The 25,683-nt window shown below is 36.1% G+C and overlaps 1 protein-coding gene across 2 annotated transcripts in view; it reads left to right on the top strand.

Moving 5' to 3' along the window:
• LOC116719126 (protein diaphanous homolog 3-like) overlaps positions 1-25,683 on the top strand; it is a 168,245-nt gene that overhangs the window by 46,403 nt on the left and 96,159 nt on the right. For both annotated transcript variants that reach the window (XM_032561519.1, XM_032561518.1), the window contains 3 exons: positions 15,805-15,900; positions 20,453-20,547; positions 24,262-24,363. In XM_032561519.1, the coding sequence (XP_032417410.1) occupies positions 15,805-15,900; positions 20,453-20,547; positions 24,262-24,363 (293 nt within the window). The remainder of the gene's footprint in view (positions 1-15,804; positions 15,901-20,452; positions 20,548-24,261; positions 24,364-25,683) is intronic.

Here is a 25,683-nt window from a genome sequence, read left to right as displayed (position 1 = left end):
TGAGATATTATGTTTCATTCAGATGAGGTCTAAATGGCTCTGACCTGTGATGTCTGACGTAATTACGTGACTGTCATCCTCAGCTATCAGTTTCATTAGAAACTGAAAGTGCTAATCTCTGCTGGAACATTAAGTCCTTTTGCACAAATCGACCGAAATTCAGCAATGTTCTGTAATTACAGTAAACTCAGTTGTTTTTCTTTTGACAAGTGCGTATTTGTGAAGAAATACAAACTGAACCTAATCTGTCTAAGCTCGTTCAGTGGTTTGTTACATGTCTATTTTACAATGCAGTACTTTGGTTGTTTTCTCTTTGCTAACAAACAACTCTGAATCAGTGCTCACTTCAGACATCACTAACATCTTTGTTTCCCCGGCTCTTTGCTCTGTTTCTGCTTCTTTCTCTTTCTTGTCTTGCTGGGTTTTTTTAAATCTGGCTTTTGCGACTGAACTTCTGCTTGGCTGCATGATGTCCTTGGTTTGGAACAGTAACAAAAGGTGAGTTTTGTTTTTAAATTTATTCCAGCAATTGTGTATTGCATGTTCTCAATTGCTTATGGTTTCTTTTTTAATTTTCCATAGTAAGGACAAATTTAGAGACTGTATTATGGCAATGACTTCATAATATTTTATTGACAAACCAACCTGACACAATCTGAATGGGATAAAAAAAAAAACCTGAAAACCTTTAAACTGGTTGCGTTACCCTCATTAAGTACACAATTGGATTTAGTTAATGCAGCTAAATTTAGATGCCTGGCATTTATTAAGATTCCCTAAATTACAATGTACAATTTGTTTTGAGGTATGACCACTGTATTCTTTTTTGTCGTAGTAAATCCCTAACTTCTCAGTTTAGAACATCAGATCTGTTTGTACACTTGTAATTCCTGGTAGAAGTGCTTATGAGGTTTACTGCAATGTTTTAAAAAATTCCATTAGTCATGAGTAATTATTGTTTTTTTCATTATTTACTGAAACAATTGCTGTCTTAGAAACTAAATTTTTAATTTGAAGGAGTATGGTGAGATGTAGCAAAATTGTTCAATAATTCTGTAACTAATGATTTTCTCAGATTTATTCTCATCTTTATGGTTGCTGTATATTTAAGCTATTTCAAATAGTCAGTAAACTGGTGCTTATAGATTTCTGTTAATTTATAAATCACAGTAAATAGAATATTTTTGTGCCATATAATGCGTTTTCTATTGTAATAATACAGATCTTTTTCTTAGATTGTTTTCTGTATTTGAAATTGTCAGTTGTGCCAATTATTGCATGCACTTTAAATATTCCCACGTGCATATCTCAGTTGATGGGTAGAATATAAAGCATTTTTCCTTTCATCACTTTCACTCTTCAAAAGATGGCTGAGTGATGAAGCTGTTACTGGAGCGTTTGAAAAAAGAACAACAGTGTGAGAGCTGCCCTTTCCTGAGGGCAGCTAATAAATAAGATCCAATTATACAGAACCCACAAAGATCACTTTTTTTGTCAGGATGCAAGAATGGTGGTGTAACCTAAACCAATTGCAAAGTTGCAATCCGAGAAAAATACCAACAAATAGTAGATATAATAGAAAGTGTTAGGATTTTGTATTTCTTTTCAATTTTATAGTTATTTTTCTTACCTATTACTTGCATGTAAATGTTTAGGTACACCTAAAAGTAATAAACTAACAATGTCTTTTTACTCTGAGAAAATTTTTTCTAATTGATAGAAATGTGAGTTTTAAATAACCTAGTCACTTGAGCTGACCATTCAACCATGATCTATTAAAAAGAATTGACAGAAACTGTTTTGCTTAATTCAAACTTTTGTGAGTAAAGCTGCACTTTCAAGTATTGGGTTAAAAAATTATTTGCTTGTTAAAAAAACTTTTACCCTACTTTTCTTACCTTATTCTTTTTAGGTGTATTTTTAAAGACACAAAAATCAAAGTTGAGGAACACAATTCTAACAAACTAAGATTAGCTGGTTAATTAGACCGGCCATCTGTTTGGGCAGCAAGCCGACGGTACGCTGTTTAACAGACATGCCGCTCATAATCGACAACTTCAAAAAGCATGACCTTATTCAGAGAGATGGTAATATTCCTTTATCTTCTATAGTCGTTTCTTGTGGAAGGAAGTATATACAAACAGCTGAATTTGTCTTTTCTAAACAGAGTGGCACAGCTTCAAAAACATGAAATATTATTATTTAGTGTTGCCATAACTATCCTCACCATTCTCTTTCATGTGTCTCAAGATGTCCCGATCAATTCATGAGCTTTAACATCTTGATCACAAAGACCAATATGATATGTGTGGATAAAAGACAGTGAAAGTTAAGCTAACTCACTAAATAACTGATGACCAGAGTTTTAGTGCATGGAAACAACATAGTTGAACCCTCAAACAGTATGAAAAACCAGCACAAGGCGCACCTTATGATGAAAAAGGCAGCAACAGGTCACAGCCATCTTTTAGAGTTCTGAATGTCCTTTCATTTAATTTTCAAAAAGATTTACAGCATATATACCCATTAGCAGGTTCTTTCACTAACACATTATTAGTATGGCAGGATCACATCTCAGACTTGACCTGGGAAAAAAAAGTATCAAAGTTATAAGGCTTCACCTCAAAAGTGGATTTATAAATAAACCAATAAGCAAAATCTACTATGAAAGTTATTTTTATTTACGCAACATACAACTGGCTACTTACTAATAGAGATTAAATATCCACAATGGGGTGGTTGATGAGGGAATTTAATCTGGGTGAAGTCATTAGTTGTTTATCATGCCTGCTCTCCATGAATATTGCTTTCAGTAGGTTGACATCAAAGAGAAATTGATCTTCAAATAAAACCATAATAAAACTAAAGCAAACTTCATGTCAGCAAGTGTAAGTGTGTGGTAAGTGAGGTAGATGGTTCCTGGTACCCCAAACACAGACATCAAGGGTTATGCAGTATAAATGCTGATTATCTTTGTATTTCCTCCATGATGCTGTGTGTGCAGAAGACAGGACAGAAGATAAAACAGCAGCAGTAAAGTAGCATTGCTATTCCTGTGCATTTGTTGTTTTCACTGGGTGAAATGTAGCACTATAGTGGCATTAGAAAGCAATCACAGCACATTAGATTTATGAGATGAGAGATGCAGAGGCTCAAAGAAGTGGCCCTTCCATTGTTTGCGTCATATTTATAGATCAGTAGTTACATAAACCTGTTCCTTGTACAAATATGGTATTAGTTTTATCCTCGCAAACATTGTAATCTTGAATATGTAATCTTATTGAGCTCACTGATCTTGCTCGATATGTTTATTTTTATATTACAGGGTTTATTACTTATTGGGGTTATGTTTATTAATGGGTTGGAAAGTAATTGAAAGTCGATCTTTACTTTGAAATGAGTTGGTGTTAATTATACATCACCATTTAAAAGATTAAAGGCTTGGCGTTGGGAAAGTTGTCAAACATTGTTACCCTCATTTTGTAGGGGAAAAAGAAATAAGGTGTTTAAACAAAGGAGCTTTACAAGTTTCCGTCTTTTAATGTAGTTTCTAGATGTCATTTCCTGTATGTTATTAATGCTTTGCTCTCAAGATCAATGTAGCCTGTTAACGAGAAAGTTGGGTAACGACAAGTTCGTTGCTCACTACTGGCAAGAGATAATTAGACAGCCCATTTCCATATAAATATAATGACCTAGGAAGATGGTGTGTTTGTGTGGGCTCTGTCAGTCTGCACAATGCATATTTGTAGAACACTTGATGGAAGAGGGGGTGTGTGAGAGGTTAAGCTTGTATGGGTTGTTTTGGGAAGTGAAGGCTTCCAGGTGGAGTTGAAGTCTGCGGTCAGAGCTGACAGCTTGGTGTGACTTGTCAAACTATGTGACACATTAAAGAGCCATGATCATTCAAATTTGTGCTTCAGTGCTGTCAACCTTAACTACAATAACCCTCAGAATACATCTAAATTGGACCCACTTAACATATCCACTTAACATATCCGTGGTGGATAATATGTCTCTCAAAGGTGGGGACATTTTTCAGAAATTCAGGAGCTTTCATAGTCTGCTGTGTGAAGAACTTGATAAGCATTTGAATTACAATGAGACAAAAGCAGCTGAGAAGAGGTTGGTGGACATCGTCGTAGGGATTATGGCGGATTGAACATCAGAGAAGGTGGGGATGAAATGACAAGAAGAAAGTGGTAGTAGGTGGCCTTGTTTAAACTAAATACCTCCAAGTGGCTTTAGAAAGTGAAGTTATTACATTCTCATTTACCTTCAATTTGTCTTAAGTGCAAAACCTAAATCACCTTATTACTTTTCTTGTAACTGCTGGATTTTATTCAAGTAAAATGTAATGTATATGTTGACACAGGAGGACTTCGAAATGTGGTCAGATTACTGAGGTTAGGAGATAGAATTAGCCTTTAAAAGGACGTAAGACTGCAAATGCAGTTTGTTATGAAACACTCAGTGTATCTGAGGATAGCAGCAGGACGTCTGTCTCACGCTGTCTTGCAGTTAGTATTTCTCTCTACGGGTACATATCGGCTCTGATCAAATGGACTTTTTCTCCTGCAAGTCTGTCTTTTTCTTCTTTGCTTTTTTTTTTTTACCCCCCCCCACGTCATGCTTTTTACTTTGACATTTTGAAGAGCACCATTAGTTCTATAATGAGTTTTTGTGTGTGGCCTCAGAAAATCTGTGCCATTATGACACATATCATCAAATGCAAAAATCATTAAAGGCTTTTCATGTCACTGCTGAAAGGGAAGGTCTGATCACGTAATGCACACATTGCAAACATGGCAGTCTTTAAATGATGTCCATCCCATTATATTCCTGTTCAGCATATATTAAAATGTGTACATAACACAACTATGCCAAATTGCTTTTATGTTGCTTTGACAGCGCTTCAGAGGACCTTACACACCAATAACCTGCACCTATTAACATTGTCTTGAAATGCTTGAAAATGTCACCAGTTTTGCCTCAAACACTCCTAGTCCTCACAAGCTGTTCTCTCCCATTTTTGTTTTTCCCCCGGCGTTGTTAACCTTGTCATGCTTTTTCCCCCCTATTTTTTTCTTCTTTTTTTTAAACTCCTATATTTCTTTTTCTTGTTCTGCCTCAGTGTTTCAGGCATCAGCACTTCAATTTGATCCCGCTTTGTTTTTCTGTGTCCTTGTATCACTAAGGTAATGGGTGGGCTCGTTAAAAACATATTTGCCTTTGCGACTTTATATTTTACTGTGATTTTTCATGTGCAATGCAGGTTTGTGTACGCAGTGTGGGAGGGGGTATTTAAGGGGTGGGTGTCGACATGTTTGTTGGAGCATGAGGAGAGAAGGGGGAAAAAAGAAGAACAAATTACTTCAGTGATGAATGATTTAGGCTGTCATCAGTCCACTGAATGACTTGGGAAATGTTAGGGTGGGCTTAACAACTGTTAAGATCACACTCGTGCTGTCTCTGTGAAAAGAAATTGAGATAACAATGCTTCAAACCTGATATGACAGCTGTCTGAAAATACTCATTTAGCTTACAGACATACACAAACATATTAAGGGGGCAATGGTGCATCTTCAGGAGTCCTATAGAGGGCACTATTCCGCTGAGAATAAAATTCCTGATGAAATTCAGACCCATAGGCCAATACACACTGATTAACAAGCTTCTAATCAGTCATGAATCTTATTGTGTCAGTGAACTTCAGTCAAGATTTGCAAATGTATTTTGTAAAAGAGTATACTTACTTGTTCTCTCTGTGGGATAGATTTTTTTCTCTTTATAAAAAGAAAACCAAAATGACTGTGATGTTGTAGATGTTAGTGCTGACACACAAGTACTTTTAGTGATCTTGGTGCAGCAGGAATAGATGGAGAGAGGAGGGGAAAAAAAGCCTAATGAAGTCTGTTAATTTGCTGCTATCAGAATGAAAGTCTCAGACTAATTATGGCCCTGGGTCATCTAGTCTTGATCACAGGGAGAGGTGGCCCTGCATGGTTCACTTTGATTAGCTCACTCACAACACAGCTCCTTCACTTCATTACTCTGATCTCCCTCGCTGTCTCACTTTCGCTGGTGCTAGCACAGCCGATGGGGGAGGATGCTCCATGTGCAAATAAGACAATTGTAGCGTTTTCACATGGCTGTGCGTACCAATGCCGAGCTGTGCGTTGTGATAAGGCAGCGAGAAGACGTTAGGGCAGGTATGTAGAGCTCAAATAACACGTGGACGTCCGTTTGATGTCTCCTGTGCTTTCTTGTACTTCCTGTCAGACTGACTGAAGTTCAGGGCTTAGTGGAATTTGAACCATACAGCGAGTCAACAGTCAAATTGTGCAGCCTGTCTGACTATTCTTCTCCACTCTGTTGACTGTAGACTTGACAGATTTGTCGGCGCGCTGGATTTGTTCACTTGCTGCAAGCAGCCCCCTTCTGTGCATCTGATGTCTGGTAGTGAATTTTGCTGCAGGCAACAGTGTGTGTGTGTGTATATATAAATATGTGTGTATTCCAGTTAGAGTTCATCTTATGGGGAGCTAAATCTGCTTGCAGCCTAATTACAAAGAATATTCTAATTCATGTGTGTATATAGTTTAATTTAAAAGTTATTCTCAGGTAAATTTTGGTAAAGGTTTGGCTAGCTGTGAGTTTGTCAGCATATCTCTGTAATGTCCTTTGAAGGTACTGATCTGTGTCTAAGTGTGTATGTGGGGGTTTGCTGATTCAATTGTGAGGCCTTCTAAATTAACCTGGCGAGAGAATTTATAAGCCCCCCTTAATTGTAGTGATTTAAACTTACCTGCATGACTACCTTGATTGGTTATTAGAACCAACACAGTGATTAAATTAGCCTTTGAAGACGACTGCCCTCTCAGTCTTTTTTTGCTGTGTGCTTGTCTGCCTTTCTGGCAGAGATGGTTGTGTCACGTGTTTAGCTATAGCAGCTTCAGTTAAATAAAAAGTAAGACACATATCTAAAATAATACTGAGGAGCAAATATGCAAATATGCACACACACACTTTTGATCTCTTGCTTGCCACAAAAACACATTTGACCGATTTGACCCAAGTACTAATGCCGAAGGCAGCAGTCGCTGGCTGCCGTGTGTTGCAGTGTTAATAGATGCAGATTGTCAATATTTAAACGAGGAGAATAATGATGTCGCAGCCTTTTACCTTTGAACTGACTTCACTCCCAAACAGTAGCTGTTATATTTTATGTGCTATAAATGGAAAAGATACACCCATTATCTTATAAATTTGCAAATCCAGATCATAAAATGATTCTCAACCTTGCAGTTCTGATTTGAATTGGAAAATTGGAGCTTGCTAGAAGCAGATAGGTAAAGGAGTCCATAATAGCAGAATATAAAATATGTTAAGTCAGTACTAAATCAAAGGGGAGTAGGTTTACCTAGAGTATAAAAAAATCCTATTGATTGTATGTATACAATATTTCAAACAAATGTAATGTGATAAAGTTGCGTTTTATTTAAAACAGAAAAAAATGACCTGTTGGAAACTACTGAGGCATAAGAGCCACAGCTCTCACACCCCTTGCTTGCCACTCATGCGCACCACTACTGCAGCATTTATGCAACTGCTGCTCAAATACGACAGAAATGAACCAATAATAGGACTACTTAATTTCATGTAGCACTATCATGGTGCTTTGTCTACACTGATGAAGCTTAACTTGCCTCTCGATGCTGAGCGCTAAATACACATGAGCTGTTCAGAAGCCGAGCACTTTGTTACTTCAAAGAAGCTATATATTCTTCAATCTCCTTAATTTTCTCACATGTAGAGCAAGGAAGCAAGGTGACAGCAGCTTAAAAGTGATTGGTGAAGGTTTTTTATGTATAACTTAAAAAAGCTATACATGATGGATCTCTCTTTTGCCACTTAAATAATTCCATACTGTTAAAGCTGTCTTCTTAGTAAGCAAGAGAAAAGTATTGGAGCCTTTATTCAGCCAACTAACTAATAACTGGCAGGAGAGGGATAGAACCTCTTTAGTCTCTGTGCTCCATACGTTCAGAGAAAACTCCCTCTGGCACTTCTCTGGCATTTCATTGGAAGGACTTTAACCTCTAAGAAAGGTATAATGTAAAGTTTTTGTGAAACCTTGTTTTACCTTGATGCCGATAACCAACCAATACCTTTATGGGAGAATTTAAATAGCAGGTGTGAAAGTTTTGGACTTAGTTTTTAACAGGACCTTTGAAGATGCCACAATGTCACCGTAACCCTGTAAATCAGTATGAACCAGTTATTTTTGATTTCCAGTGGATTATCTTATCCTGTGGTACTTTTTACATGCACTTTACTATATTGAATAAATTTTCTGTTTATTTTTTTCTTCAAATGTACTCCAGAAAACATTAGATAACTGTAAATCCTTAGAAATTTGACCATCATGGTTCTAGAAACAACTGAAGTCATTGAACTTTACTTTTTGTGGCAGTATGAATCTCAAAAAAAGCCAAATGCAATTTAAGATGTTTTGTTTTTTGATGTCAAAATACAATAAGGTTAAAGTTCCTCATTTGGATGCTTCCTTTTAAGTTTTTGTATATTAGCATTATTTGGAGATTGAGTACTTTCATTTAAAATATATTGGTTTGAGACCACCAATCTCAAACCCTGTTTGAGATCTTGTTTGTATGAGTTGGGAAAATTACAACATGAGTGGATACATATTAAATAACTAATATTTTTAGTTGTACGCTTGTAATTCCTTGCAAAGGCTTTTTTAAAATCTCGTGTGGAATTGCAATCTTCAAGGCCATTGTGTATTTGTTTGCCGAGACTGAAAATAGTTGACCTCCCATAACTGGCCATGGTTCTTTGTTGCAAAATCAGTGGCTTTGTTCTTAGATGAAAAATATGTTTGAAAGTTGCTCAATTCTAGGTTTTCACAGTATTGCAATTTCAACCTTGATGCGACTCTTCTGAAAAATGCAATACTTGATGCCATTTTCAGTGCTACAAGGAGAAAAATGTGAAATAAAGGACTGAGATATACTAAATGAGAGCTTATTCAGACTTAGTAGCATATACCATTCTTTTTCAGTTTTGGCATTTCTGTCACTTGATTAGTTACTTTCTGGAGTTAAAATGATGGTGAGAGACCAGGTACAGTTTGATTTCAGGGAACACCAGAGCAGTATTAAAAAGGGCTCCTATTTGGTAAATCAGGTCTCACTCATTACAGGGATAAACATGTAAATTATCTAATTTGCAGGGAGATGGCATGAGACCCCAGAAAACATGAGTTTTACCCATTATGAGCTGAGCAACAGTGTTGGAATATAATAAAAAAATAGCCTTTATTGTTCCACAGAGGTGAAATTTAGTTGTTGAGATATATAGGTTCACAGAAAAGATTTAAAAAAAAAAACGTGTTAGAAATATATATATACTGTATATATATATATATATATATATATATATATATATATATATATATATATATATATATATATATATATATAAATGAACAACAACACAGGCAATTGCTCTTATTGGTGCATAAGATACATATCCATCCGTTCTCTAAACCCGCTTGTTCTTGCAGGGTAATGATGGGCTGGACACATTGTCAATCCAACATTAACTATAAAATAGTCAATTTGTGTAGTTTTATATATTTGTGGTTTTAAGCAGAAAGTCACTTAAGGTAAAAGGATTACCAATTTTAATTTTGTAAATTCTTTACCTTAATCAATTCTGTACCTTCTCTTTATCTATGCAAAGTATACTGGCATGGCGATCTTTCATTGATACCTAAATTTTATTTTCTGTGTGTGTCGGGGTGTATGTGTCAAACCCAGGCCAGTTCCAGTAAGGTGCTTCCTCTGATTAGAAATCCGCTGTGATAAGATGATGTGGTAGTGTGAGTGGAAAGGGCCGAGGACGAGGGGAGGAGATTTGTGTGTGGGCGTGCACGCGCGTAGGCTGCGGTGGGGGATGGTTGGGGTTGAATTTGAGGTGTTACTCGCTTGTCTCTGAGGTCCGTCTGTCATGTACAGCATCAGTCATGCTCTTTCACAGCAGTTTTATTTCATCCACCACTCCCTTTAGTGCTTTGAAGGCAGAATTCACTGATACTGCCTTGTGGGAAGGACGGCTGTTTGGGAAGCGGGTGTGTGCGCTGTGTTACACATTGTCAAGTGCCTTTAAACTGTGACAGAGATAAAAATCAAAACCAAACAGCAAAATTACCACAAGTGAGAAGTCTAGATAACTTTTTAAAGAAAAAAAGTACAGCATTGAATCCCCAGCTGATCTAGCCACTAAACATTCCTTTGCTTTTCCTTAGAAAATTTTAAATCTTCTGCTTTCTTGTTTAACTATCAATGCTTTTGACGGGAACATTTATAAACATGCTTAGTTTGATTTTGTGGGGGTGCACAGAAATTTTTACCCTTTCTAACCCCTGAGCTGACATTAATCACAGGAGTGGGCATAACCTAAATTAGGGCGTGACCTAAAATATTTTAAGAAGTTCTGAATGCTGATGCAGCAGTAATAGACCAATTTAGATGCATTATGTTAGTGTTGTGTCTCTAACAGACAGCTTTAGCTTCACTTTTACTGATTCCTGCTTGCTCATTCTAATTGGTTTTAGTCAGCGACTCAGGAACCTTCCTTTCGTGGAAAGGAATGCACATCCATCATTGCTTCTCTCTACCTTCTCATATCTTTCCTGTAAGTGCTGCTTCTTTCCTGCTTTTGCCAAATGTCTTTTGTGACAGACTCCCCACTGCTCAGCTCTCACAAGTGTATCCTTATCTTCCCATACTTCCCGGGTGATGGCGCAATCTGATAATCGCAAGTATCTGCACTCTCTTTGATTGATTAACCAGTGACCTTCGACCTCCAGCAGGACACGTTAATTGGCTGATATATAATGAGTGGATTTCCCTGAAGAGGACTTGTTCTCAAGCCAGGGAGGTTGGGGGGTATTGTTGGAAAGGGGCAATCTAATTAGGCAATTTAACTGATAACAACTGGGGTGATGTGGACTGAGTGTATGTGGGTGATGCGATTTGTATCTAGTCAGTATCTCTTAAACCATACAGATGGATGTAGCACAGTTCCACATTTTGTCACATCACTTCCACTAATGCCGATACATTTCTCTGTGAATGTATCTTGCAGGCCAAAACAAAAGGGGCATAGTTGTGACGATGAGAAAAAAAAAGGTTTCTGATCCCCTGACATTACACTTGAATTAGTTCATAACTCTGCTCATCTTTGGACTAAAATCTATGCCTCTTTGCAAATTAACTGAGGCTTCAACAGACTGGATAAAGTCTGTGAACAGCAACTTTCAAGGCTTGCATATTCTCAACTTGATTTGAGTTTTTACTGCACCTCTCTAAACTCTTTCATTGTATTTCTGACTGTGTTATCCTACTGGAAGGTGGACCTACACCCCAGTTTCTAAAGGCTTTTCTTCTCTGTTAAGAATTATTTATAGGATTATGTTACTTGGAAGAAAATAAATCAATTTAGGTCTCTCTTGACCAGTGTGTCCTCTTCCATAAATTTGCTGGTTTCTCTGCATGGCCTCTTGTAAACTATAAACATGACTTCCTTATTTAACAATAGCTTTCTTCTATGGAACTCCATTCCATAGAAGCCACATTTATATGGCACACAACAAATAGTTATTCTATCCTCAGATTGTCCAACCCTAGCTGTGAGTTTCTGCAGCTCCTCCAGACTATTAATGACTGATGGTTTATTCTCTGATTAATGCACTTCCAGCTTGACTTGCAGCTGGTTCCTCTACTGTTCCATTTTTGTTTTTTTTCTATTAAGTAGTGTTTGACTCAACATTTACAATATTGTTTTATAATCTAAACAATCTTTAAACTTCTTCAAATGTCCATTTGTGACCTGACTGGTGTATTCCAGCTGTAATGTACAATATGAAATCTATATACCTTTTACAAAACACTGTTGCTTCAAAACTGTTTTTTAGGTAACTTCTGAAGGCAGTTGCTTGATCTGAAATTTTGTTAGGGGTATTTGAGTAAAAGCGGAATTCCACAAAACTTTGTGTTGGTCTGTCATGTAAAATCACAATAAAATACAATGCAATTTGCATTTCTGACAAATGTAAATATTTAAGGGGTCTGCATACTTTTACAAACAATTGTATATGTATGAGGCAGAGAGATTAAAAGTGCATTTCAGAAATATTTGTTGTGTGCAAGGTCAAATGAGGTTTCACCAGGCTTCAAGTTTTAAAAATCAGACTGAAACAGCATCTTAAAGAAGTAAGCAGAAGTCTGTCTACACACTGCATTAAAAAGCTCCATAGCACCAAATACAAGATTATATTTCTCTGAGTGAATTATTTAGTTCTTCGTGGATTTATTATTTAATTTAGGTTGTAAGTCTTAAGATTTTGTCGTGATTCACTTTCATGTTTTCCCAAGCAAGAGCTGTCTCGCCATAAATTTATCAAGAGCCTGAAAGTCAATTCAGCCTGCATCGTTGCATGTTAAGCGCACACAAGAACCAGGAATGTAAATGAAGTTGTGATCAGTATCGTATAGGATGAACATGCAGTGTTTACTTCCCTTCATGTCTCTTTAGATGTATTGCAAAAATAATTATTTAACCTTGTATGCCAATATGTTTTCACCAATCTTTTTTTTTTCAGTGATTAAGGTCAAGCTGCATAAATTGCTACACCATTAAAAACAGATGTCATTTCTTGCTTTGTACTAACAGTTTCTAACAAAGTTTATTCTTAAAAATCTTGTGGAGAAAAGTTGTACCCCAAAAATACAAATATTGAACTTGTCTGAACTTGTTTTGGTTTCACTGTAACAATGGGCAATTTTTTTTTTTCATGTTTGGGAGTAATTTTTTGCAGCTTGACAGACTTATTAAATCATTTTTATTTTTGACCAAATCTTTCAGTAAACTTTGCAAAATAAATTTTCAGTGCTGATCAAATACTAGTTGTCTTTAAATATATGTTTCCAGTGCAACTTTTGTAAGTATCTTTCTATTTCCTAATGTTTGCTGCAGTTCTCTGGTAATTGGCCCTCAGAAACTACTTTATTTCAAATTTATATGCCAAAGTAGTTATCTCCTTACCGTGGTGTCTGTATTTCATGCCGCAATCTTATTATGCATTTTTATCTCTTCATTCTTTCTGCTCTTTGCTTTATATTGCACTTTTCCTTTTATTGCCCTGCTTTGACAACTCTCTTTTCCTGCTCACACAAAGATTGTGAGGAGAACGTAGTCACGGAGGAGCCACGTAAGTCTAAGTAATCGCTCAGTGTGTGGTTCTGTTTGTTTTTTTTGTGCATGGTGAGCTGTGCTGTAAGTGTGCATGTTTGTGTTCATGCTACTAGTCTCCATCATGTGGGAGCTCCAAGTATCCCTCTTCACTTTTTAATTGGATACAGGATCCCTTAAAGGAGAACAAGACCACATGGAACAGCAGGCATACCTTTTCCTGCGGATTAACCCCTGTGTTTCTAGACGCTGTTCCCCTCTTTTATATCCTGCTATCCGCTCCTCTCTTCTCAGCACACACTCTTGATGATTACAGCACCAGACAATTACCCGGCATACTCCATGGGTTGCACGTTTGGTTCTTTTAATCTGGTGTCTTAGGTAATTAAAAGCATCCAGGACTTCCTCCTTGTAAGCGCGACTTAAAAGGGTATGGTTTTTTTGTATTTGCTCAAATCTGAATTTTACACTTCCTGGTCAATACAGAAGTACTACCGCATTTAATTTAGCAAACATGTAAGAGCCCTCCCCTCTCAAAAAAAAAAACCATCCATAACCTATTTAACCCCAACAAATGCAGCAAGGAAATTCTCATATCCTATTAACTATTAAACAAGTTGATGAAAATCAGTTTAGCTCTGTCCAAAATATTATTGAAACCTAGATTCCAGAGGTGTAAGTGGTAGCAGGCGAAGCAGTAGACAAATCATACCCAGAGCCTACTATAAAAGGATGAAATCAAGGGTCACTTCATTTGATCAATGTCCTAAATGTATATCCAAAAAACTATTCAGGTACTAATCTTATACTGTAGTAAGGATAGACCACTACTTTCTTCTATGACATTTTCACTGTAGAGTCCAGATTGAACCTTTGAGTTGTGCTGTAGAAGTTTTTATGTAGAACTCTGGCTTTTCCTTTTACAAAGCTCTTCCTTTAGAAAACATTAAGTTAACTCGAAAATTAAATAAATCTTTTATTGATAGGAAGATTAACTCATGGCTGAAGTGAAGGTAGACTGGTATCAAAGGTTGAAGTCAGATGAGCTATATTGAAACATATGTGAGTCTCAGTTTAGGCCAGACTTTTTGTTTCTTTTTTGATTTGTTTTTAAATTTCTGTGAATTATTTAGTAAAGGTGTAAGGTTCTGTGTTTTCGTACCAAGATGTCTGGTACAGTTATGTTTATTCGATACGCTTGTGTACCAAATGAATACAGTGTACTGAACCACGCAGAACCAAGTTTACCATGAAACGTTCTGTAGCAGAACCTTAAAGAGACGAAACAAAACAGAAACAACTCTCATCTATCACTTTTTAAAAGTATTTTTTAGAAGAAAAAAGGTACATAACTTGTTCTGATCTAACTAAATTACTCAGCAGAAACAATTTCAAGCTGAGTGAAAACATCAATTGTACTGGGAAAAAAAAGCAGTTGATGTCTAAAAGCATACCTGTAACATGCAATCAGTCAAACTCCCTGAATCCTATAAGATGCAAGAGGAAAAATGAAAAGCGAGCTGCACATGCTGCATTCAGTGTACAGCTGGAACACTGGGGTGTCAAAATATCAAAGAAACTTCAAAGTGATTTAAACATGTTTTATTTTCAATTATGTTCATAGTCTTACAATTTTTTCCTTCAAAAATTAGCACTGTTAAGTGGCTTTGTTGCTGTGCATTATACTGTGCCTGCTTACTAGTTTAGTATATTTTCCTGGTTTTTTTTTCAATTATAAAACATAATCAAGTTAATTTCTGAAACTGAAAAATATTTCATATTTATTGCTCACCGAAGTAAAGAAAAATGTATTTCATTCATTTTTCTTGGTTGCAGCATACCAAATAATGATTTTAAAATTCAAAAGCCTACCAAATTGTCATTTAAGTATACTGTTACATCCCTTGTTTTTGATTTAAGTAACTTAATTATTTACATTTAATTCCAACTTAATACAAAATGGCATGACAGGACACTGCTATGCCTGGATGGCAAAGAAATCCATCCAGTCATTCAGTTCCATGTCAATTTAATACCAGCAGTGCCCAGTCCTATTGACAGGTTAGATTAGATGACACTGACTTGTTTACTTGCTTTGATTTTAATGTTGTGTGTCTTGTGTCCTGGTATAAACAGATGTAATCCACCCTCCTTGCTTCTAGTAATTAAAACAGTTTTAACAATACAATTTAACTTAAATGTGACGCTTTTATATCTCACCACCATTTTTTTTAGTACCTTGTCGTATCAATGTTATTCCATCACATTTCCCTAATACATCTTCCTCATGACTCTTAAAAGGTAACCTTTTTTTGTTGTTATGTAGCCTTGGAAATTTAAAATTTGTCTGTTTTCAAGAGGTGATATTCTCATCTGCATCTTGATACATTTTTCTTTGCAAATCCTGGTCTTTGTGGATCTAGACAATACCAACCAGGATACCCTCTAGTATCAACTTATTTTCCTACCGTTACATCCATATTTTTGCTTTTAGTGACATTTTTGTATTTTTTTCTTCATCAGCTAAAAAGGAGGAAGAGGATCTTGAGGATAAGAAATCCATAAAGAAGAGGATTAAAGAGCTCAAGGTGCTCGATCCCAAGATTGCACAAAATCTCTGTAAGTATCCTTTTCCTTTCAGGCCACTTCTCCCTTGATTTACATTTATACGAGGCTTCAAAACTTCAAGTGTAGCAGGCCTTTTGGTTGCTCTTATCCCTCTTGTGATTCTTCTTGTACTTTTGAATTTTTCTGTAATTTTAAATAACTTCGCAGAGAATGAGTTGCTCAATCACTTATACAGGTTTAAAATATAAAATAAAGCACAAGAAAAGCTAAGGTGCACTCAACACTTAACTGATACAAGCTTAAGCAAGTGTCACAACTTGTAAATGCTCTTCAAAGGCATATAAAAGTGCTTTAGTTTTTGATTTTGTGCAGTTCTTCATGTTGAAGAGATTTTTCAGTGTTTGTAATGTTTTGTGTATTGGTCACCAAACATCTGCATATTTATGCAAGTGCAAAAACAAAGGTGCAGTACATCTGCCTAAAAATGTTTAGTAAACACACACAAGTTTCAGTTTTCCCTTCCAACTGCAATCTTTTAAGTGCATTTCAAACTATTATAGATATGGAAGACAAAGAAATCTCACTGCTGCAGATGAATCACTGAAAACGACCCTTGATCCTCTCTAATTTTCCCACTTGATTCTGAATGAAACAATGAAGAGAATTTGAAACAAAATGTCTTAAAAGACATATTGTATATGATCTTTTTATATATTTCATATAAAAACCGTTTTACCAAAGAGGTCCTTTAACCAGTCTTTATCAGTTTTACAGGTGTATTTTTTCTAACAGCACCTGGAATAGTAAGGTTTATTATCACTTCTATACAGATGTTATTGTCTCTAAAACAGCTAGAGTTGCTCAACACAGTTTACTTTAAATACAGGTGATTAGGTCTTTGTCTAAAGACTGCATTCTAAGAAACTCTTCAACTAGGTAGGGTTGGGGTTAGGGTAATCTATTTTAATACTTCAGTATTATAATGCTGGCAAGAATGTATTAAAAATGACTCAAGGTCAATTAGCGCTTTGATCATTTAGTACTCCCATTTTCTACCCACACATAGTTTTTTTTCATTGATTCCTTCATTTATTTTATTCTTCTAAATACACCATGTTGTACCCCTGTATCCAAGAATTGTCTATGAATTTATTTCTCTTGGTGCTGAAGGATTGTGAATTAATTTTGTTTATAACTAACCATAATCTAAATAACCATAAAAATGGTTAATTCTGTAATTTTGTGTACGATTTCATTTAAATGCTGATTATTTTCTCAAGATTTTATGCTATGCCCATATTTCCACTGACTATGGTTCAGATCACCAATGGGAGCCATCTGAGTCTGGCAAAGAGAATTTAAGTCAATTATCAATGATAAGTAAATAAATACAAGGTTATCAATAATTAAGCTAATAACTAGGTTATTAGTTTTCAAAGTAGCTATGAAATATCTAAAAAGAAAAAGAGAACCAAAATTTCAAAACAACAAAAAAAAACAAGGGGTAAAATGTCCACCAACCCACTGTGGCAAGTTGGTGTCACCTTTCATCATATAAACACCTCATTAACTTCAGAAGGTTTTGTGGTTTTTGTTTTTGGCAATGACATCCTCTTTTACTGAACTGAAGAATTTGCAGTAGCCTAGCTGCAGGTCAGGTACGTTGTGGTACCCTGTGAGTCGGTTGTAAAAAATTAACACTCTTCCTCTGTTCAAATTGCAAGCCCACTTTCAGCTTCCTTGGATATAAATTTACTAGTATTTGGCCAGTGATCGTTGCTAATTTCCCCTTCTGGTTAGGAAGCATAACATAATTAAAACAAAACACAAATCAATTTCAAATGTCCAAAGAAGAAAATTGCATCCTGAATCTGATGTCCTTTTGATGATCATTTAATAATAAACTCACTAAATTATCCGCAGGAACAGATGCTCTTAACAGGGGTGCCCAAACTTTTTTCTTATGCCTTTGGTTGTTGCCATAGCAGTTATTACAAGGCGGCACTTAATGTGAACCTGGCTGTTGATACTTATGACTCATCTCTTCACACAAAGCTAATTAACAATGTTAAGGATCCATTAAGGGAGGAAAAAAAATGCTGTGGTGCATGATACCATAGATTTGTCTCCTTTTTTTTTCTCTCTCTATTTTTTCTCTCTCTGTGTCTCTCCGTCCTACTGTCTCTCTCTCCCTCTCTCTGTTTCTCTCTCACTTTTTCACATGCATATGCATTTGCACATGTATGCTTAGCTCTAAAATGATCGTTTAAAAGCACCCGGCATTAATGAGGATCCTGCTGATCTCTTAAGCACTCACGGATCTTTGCACCTCATTGGCTTATATGGAGGGGAGCTGTGACCTTTGTTTCATGTATTAAAAGAAAATGGGACTAATCAGCCCAGTAACAGTGATAAATCATGCAGTAGAAATTATAGAGCAGAAAAGAGAAGGGAAAAAAACGGGGAGAGTGGGCAGGTTTACAGTATGTTTTTCACCACAGTAGGCAAAGGGTTTAAAAGGCTTGACTGAAGTTGGTAATGAGTACGTGACGTAGTTTTTCTTTTTTTATTGATTGAGTTGTGCTTCACTGTTAAGCTTTAGTTAAATTCTTCCTAATGAATTGTAATTTTTTCCCACAAGTTCAAACAGTAAAAATGACAGTAGTTGGGAAAACAAGACCGTAAACACATTAATCAAAACACTGAGCCGTTATTTTGTAATTAAGAAGTAATATGTCAACTAGGAAACTGGGGATGGGCAACCTATATTCAGATTCTTTATTGAAGTGTCAGCATTGGCTCAGCTGTTTGTCATTTGAAGTACAATGTGTGAATTTATTTACACTTCACCCAAATACAGACAAACTACCATCTTTGTTTTTTAAAAAAAATATTTTTTAAGACAGCTTAATCTGGCTGAGGTATATGTTTTCTTTTTTTATAATTCTTAGAGCTAGAATAATTATTTATCCTGATATAAACCATTGCTCATCCCTAGGCCTGTCACGATAGCAAATTTTGCTCAACGATTAATTGTCTCAAAAATTATTGCGATAAACGATAATATTGTTTGAAGACCTTTTTACACTGATTTAATGGAAATGACGTAATAATGCATGCGATTTCCTGCCAAAGATAGATATACTTTATTTTCAAAAGAACACTAAACACTGGAACTGATAAACAAAATAAACAAAACAACCACAAACAAAAATAAAATGGATTCTCAGTCTCCATTAACAAAAAACTCACTTGAAAAAAAAAACTAAACAACATAAAGCCAAAGTGGAAATAAATACTGCATTCAACCAAAAGAGTGCAGATTATGAAGTCTGTATATTATGTTGCCCTTCAGTAATAATTAGATTTAAATAGAGAAGATGGGCACATCGACTACCTGATGCAATAATTCACACTACATGATTTTTTGCTCCTATTTTTCCCCTTACAACAATCTTAGATCGTTGGTCTTTCTAAGATTGTGTGGTGTGTTATTGTAGATCGTCGTTGCCGCTCCGATCTAAATCAGGGTTTTCCCCAACTGGGATCGTTAACTCAGCCTGTTGAATGTGACAGGTAGCCAATCAGAAAGCGTGGATTCTCCTCCGTGTTTTCTGGGGGGAAATTACGTCGGGGAATCCCAAACAGCTGACACGGCGCAAGCCGAAGTCCAGGGGACATCGGAGATGATATGTGGAAGCAACATTAATGTTTATTCAACGTGCAAAGAATATAGAAATGACAAGAGGAGGAGTTGGAGCGAAATTGCTACCGCAGATGATAAACCCGGTAACTTTTCAGCTGTTATTCGTTAACGTGACGTAAATAGGTTATAATGATTTTCATTCGGTCAGGACTTTACGCTGGTACTAGCCACATGCATTGCAGGTAGATTGTAGTAAAGCATTGATTAATGCCTGGTTTTAAAATTAGTTCACTGGACTTGTAGCCATTATTTTGTGCCCATTGTTGGACACCACACGGCAGGAACGAACCCGATCGAACAGTTATACCTACGATTTCTGTCGGCTAATGTTTGGTCTGTCAGGTTTTGAAAATGGGCCGACAATCGGCCGACAGTTCTAAGATCGTGTCGTGTGCGCTGGGCTTTACACTGAGGAAATGAGGAAGGGAGGGTCAGTGGAGAGCACCGGAGTTGAGCCTTTTTTCATTCGGTGTCATTAACAGAAAGAGAAAAAGGCCGGAAGAGACGATAATGCCGATAATTAAAATGACGTGGATAGTTTTAATTTATCGTACGATTAATCGATTTATCGTTTATCGCGACAGGCCTATTCATCCCATTCATTATCACGCAGTTAGTGTTGAATATAGCCTAGATTTTTTGAATTAGACATTTGAAAATAGCTTTGTCTCATGGATGCATGCATTGATGCAGCTTTGATTGGATTTTTCTTTTCTTTCTACGTCATTTACTTGATGTGTGTGCTGGATTTTTTATGTTTCCTACTACTTCATTCTTTTTTCTGTTTCTATTGTTTCATTTCTTACGTTTTATGAAACTTGCCTAATAATAAACAGTTGTGAATCATTCCAATATATAAAAATAATTTGTTTTCTTATTTTTTTCTTCTTTCTCTAGCAATCTTCTTGGGCTCCTACCGCATGCCTTATCAGGAAATACGTCGCATGATAGTGGAGGTGGATGAGGATCAGCTCACTGAACCCATGATCCAGGTAGGACAGGCTTTGCATAAAGTTGCAAAAATGTTCGAAGCCTCAGCTTTTTATGTATCATGAGTGCAAGAATCTGTTGACCCGCCCACAGTAAATCTGGTCATACTCAACTGTGAGATGGAAAGAATATTGGAAAGTAACTCATCCGACAATATGCAACTACATACCTAAGGCTGGAATTGGATTTCTTGTGCTGCTCTTCTCCTACACAACTATACAGGTTCATGCCCTAACTCTTGTCTGTTGTCTTCATTAGTTGTCAACCTTAAAACACAGTGCAGCTTGAGGCTAAAATATGGAATAGCTCAAAAATATGAAGTATACCCTGATTGATCTACCAGACAGTTAGTCCGTAAATTAACTAATTGAAAACATGTATTGGAGATTTTTACCATGGCTGATTAATATTATTCCTTATTTTGTTCTGCTTTACTATTTTACTTTGAACATGAGTTTTGATTGTCATGTGTATAACACACTTTATTTCAATCACTGTACTTTTCCTCATCTATACTTTAACCTATTAGTTTATCTTTGCATCTTTCTCTTAGAAGACTAATTAGGGGGGGGTGAAATGGGTCACAATATCCACAGTTGTGTTGCAGTTTCAGTCACGTTTTTGAGTTACGTTCATCTTTTGGGTTTTTCTTTTTTTAATGAACACTCCAGAAGTGCATGATTAGGAGATGATTCAGGAGATGATTATTCAACACTTGTGGACTTAAAAACAAGATATATTTAGAGAGATGTCATGACGTTGTTCTAAAACAAAAACAGGAAGGTAGTTTGGCTTTTGATAAGCCACTATGAGTATTAAAGGGTTAGGACTGAGTAATTTTTACATTTTTTTTAACTGTAAATGATCTCAAAATGCTTTGAATTTCTTTTAAGAAAATCCTTGCTTAAGTTCCTGCTCAGAACCTAAAATTATGTTTTAGCAGGAACAAACTAATTTATTTCTTTTATTTGAGTTCATGTTATGGATGCTGATTTGTATGCTGAAAAACCTTTTTGTCAGCTCTGCATTAAGATACGTTGCTTCTGAAGATTTAGCAGAAGAAAAAAGTAATTCATTCGGAGTTCTGAATATCTGAATTACATGTTAGAATTTCTGCGTCCTCCACAGTGGCAGAGGGTCGCTTATATTTAGCTGTGAAACATGGCTTTTGCCCTGTTTGACTTTTCACCCACAGGCTGTTTAAAAGCTGTGGGATGTTGAAGCTGTTCTCTGGAATGTAGCTCAGTTTTGGACCAATCCAAAATATATTTTGTCTCTCAGTAAAATAGAATAAAGAGCATACATTAAGCATTGTTTTAATTTAATTTTTCATAGAATATCTAGTACGACATTATAATTTAGAACAAAATTACACAATAAGCAAAAAAAAAAAAAAAATCTCAAACAGGTTCATGAGATGGGTAACATAATGAAGCCCTAGATGATTAAAAGCCTGTCTAAGCAAAAATCTTTAAAAGTCCTGACTCCTTTATGCCACAAGTAAAAGTTTCTTACCTGATTATCTCAGTTTACAGGAAGAGATCTTGGACAGAGCAACTGAGCGTCTTGTGGGAGAGTTGAGTGCATTCTCGTTACTATGCTGTGTGCTTGATTGCCAACTTTTGCTTGTGGCTTGGTTGAAAGTCACTTGCGCAGATTCTTTTTGTTCACGTAGATACTACTTAGTTGTTCCCACTGCATAAATTCCCTCTCACAATGTATGGTTTCACTCACAAGTTAAAACTTCCGTATTATGTTTAAGAGCTCAATTCATGTGTGTGTGGGTGAAATGCACATTCACAACTTTTGAAACTGATAAAGTAATATAGAGATACTTCTCTGTTAGAAGAAGCAGGTCTATTAATTTTCTTAGATGACGCTCCACAGACAAAGTAACAACTCAGGAATATTTAGGTTTACAGAAAAAATAAGCTTATGCCTCCAGGTGCTACTTGACTGTGGTTGGCAGACTGAGTCTTTCTGGGTCAATTGGGTTTTTGGCTGGGACTCAGTCTTTCACCAGGAAAAAGAATATAGGAATAACCAGAAAATGTTTGAATTACATTTCAAAAGGGAAGAATGTATAATTTAATAGATGTCCCAACACTGAACCTTGTAGTACAACACTTGGCTACTTCTACAAGAAAGGTCTGAGCAAAACAACACTGGAGTCTGACAGAGCAGCAGTGCATACATTTTTATCAAGTTAACAAATCTGTATATTAGGATGTACTTTTAAATCTCTTTGTGTTTTTTTATTACTAGTATATCTCGCATATAGCCAAAAATGTATCACCACATTGGAAACTTATTTTATTATTCTTAAGTTCCATCCATTTCCATCCATTTTCTGTTCACCCTTGTCCCTAATGGGGTCGGGAGGGTTGCTGGTGCCTATCTCCAGCTACGTTCCGGGCGAGAGGCGGGGTTCACCCTGGACAGGTCGCCAGTCTGTCGCAGGGCAACACAGAAACATACAGGACAAACAACCGTGCACACACACACTCACACCTAGGGAGAATTTAGAGAAACCAATTGACCTGACAGTCATGTTTTTGGACTGTGGGAGGAAGCCGGAGTACCCGGAGAGAACCCACGCATGCACAGGGAGAACATGCAAACTCCATGCAGAAAGACCCCAGGCCGGGAATCGAACCCAGGACCTTCTTGCTGCAAGGCAACAGTGCTACCAACTGCGCCACTGTGCAGCCATTCTTAAGTTACCATGTGAAAAAACATGGGATGGTAATTTTTATAAATGTTTTTTTCTTCTTTTTTGTTTAATTGGATTTTATTTAATTTATGCAACTAAGAAAATGTTGTTAATATAAGATAATTTCAAAATATATGGGATACATGAGAGGGAAAAAAACCACTTAGAACTCTGTGCAAAACAGATTAAAAGACAGTTTGCTGAATTAACTTTTTAATTGGGTTTTTGGCTGACTATTTTTGTACCAAACACTGAGGTTAATGAATGCCTCTGAAGGTTTTAGATTGTGTTGCTGTCAAACATGCCGACTGTGTGGAAACAAATAAAAACAAACCTCAGCTACAGAGGTACACATTGAATAATTCATTTGATCAACTAATAGTCATTAAGGCACATCAATAAAAGAACTTTTAATAATAGACAAGCCTTTATTTGCTTTGACTCCAGGCACCAGAACAATTTCTTTATGCAAGACTGTAAATGTTGGCTGCACATCAATAGTATTTATCAAAGGTGAACTGTAGCATATTTACAATAAGTATATGTAAATAGCATTTTCTAGTCAAAACGGACAACGAACAATGCAATTTTGTTATTTAAACCAAATGTACAGTACAGACCAAAAGTTTGGACACAACTGTGTGTCCAAACTTTTGGTCTGTACTCAGTTCAGACACACAGGTGTGTCCAAACTTTTGGTCTGTACTGTACATTAATCATCTACACCCTGTTCTTTAGTAAAATATTCTTAATTTGAATGGGAAGCTGAAAAATACACATTGCTCTTCAGCTTGACTGGTGGCATTCACTTTATTTTTAAAAAATTGAGATGACAATCCTCTACTTAGTGAAATGCTTTAAATTTGAAGCAAAGTTCAAATGTCAAAGCAATAATTAGTGTTTAACAAGACACCAAGTCCTTTTTACTGAATTTAATCATGTGTGGTATCATGTCTATTGCTGCTTTCATCTCTTTCATCTCTCTTTTTCACACTGTTTGCAGAACCTTGTAAAGCACCTCCCAGAGCAGGAACAGCTGAACGCTTTGGCCAAGTACAAAAACGAGTACTCTAATTTGTCAGAGCCTGAGCAGTTTGGGGTTGTGGTGAGTACACGCCTGCACGCACACCCACATACACACAAAAAACTGTCAGCCCAACTCAGAGTAAATGGCCATTGCTTTAATCACATGCACAAGTAGAGCATACAATTTTTGCCTTTATAATATAAAGACAAAATGCAAAAACCCAGGCATTATGTTACACTATAGTATTTTTGATGATTCAGAGCCTCTACTCTTTTCTTTATCGCATAGTGCAAATTAAGTGTAGCATGAACAGAATAGTTAAACAGAACATAACCGGCTGCACAGATATTGCAACCATGTTTGTTACTTCATTAATTTTATGGTAATCTAAACTTGTCTTGTATTTGCATTTCTTTCTCTGTCTCTATGAAAACACTAATACACACACAGGCACACACTGAGTGCTTTCATGTGATTAACATAATTCAGGGCTTTTTAAAATTATATCATTTTAAGAGGTAGGAAGAGAGCCAGGACACCTGTGGACTAATTTATGCACATTAAAGAGCATCACTTGCTACCCTATTATGTCTGCATCATTTTCTAAAGACGTTCCGAAAGAGGTTTATTCAGATTTATTCTTAAAGGGTGTTGTGAGCTTTGTGGGTTTTGTGTTAATAACTTAGCTGGTGACAAAAACATGTGACAATCTACTTTATTACCTATGTTTGGGACTCGAATAGAAAATATATTAGGTTGATTGACTGGAAGGGAGGAGATGAAGTGGTTAGAACACCTTCTATTGTAAACCTTGCAAAATTGAACCAGGTAAATCCTGTTTACTGTGTCTGTGTAGGCCCAAAGCAAGTTGTGGTTTCACCTTAAAAAAAGCTATATTAAAAAAATAACTATATGCATTTTACAGTCTGTATTTTCAGTACATTTCCCCTCTCACTTTGAGGTCTCCTGTATGTTTCATTATGCTTATTCAGAGTAGCACATTGTCAAAATTGCTCTGCACAGTGCCATCTGAAACATACAGTATATCTTTCTGCAGAAAGTTTAAAATTGTAAATAATAAAATCTGCAACATGGTTTAGTGCCAAAAAGTCAACAACAGGTAAAACTCTGTTTCAATTTTCATTTCTTGCATCAAATTTCATGCATAATTTTGAGCTACTGATACAGCAGACTCCTGCATAAAATTCAAGTGTTTCTCAATAAACTAGAATACCATTAAAAAGGTAATTTATTCCAGCACTTCAGTTCAGATAGGGACACTTGTATATTACATTTATTCATACACAGTAGTATATTGCAAAAGTTTATTTGTGTTAATATTGATGACTCTGGTTCACATCTAAGGAAAAGCTAAAATTATTTTCTCTGAAAGTTAAA

This window comes from Xiphophorus hellerii, chromosome 4, assembly GCF_003331165.1.
Source record: "Xiphophorus hellerii strain 12219 chromosome 4, Xiphophorus_hellerii-4.1, whole genome shotgun sequence".
In the NCBI taxonomy this organism is placed as follows: domain Eukaryota; kingdom Metazoa; phylum Chordata; class Actinopteri; order Cyprinodontiformes; family Poeciliidae; genus Xiphophorus; species Xiphophorus hellerii.
This window is presented reverse-complemented; position numbering and strand designations above follow the sequence as displayed.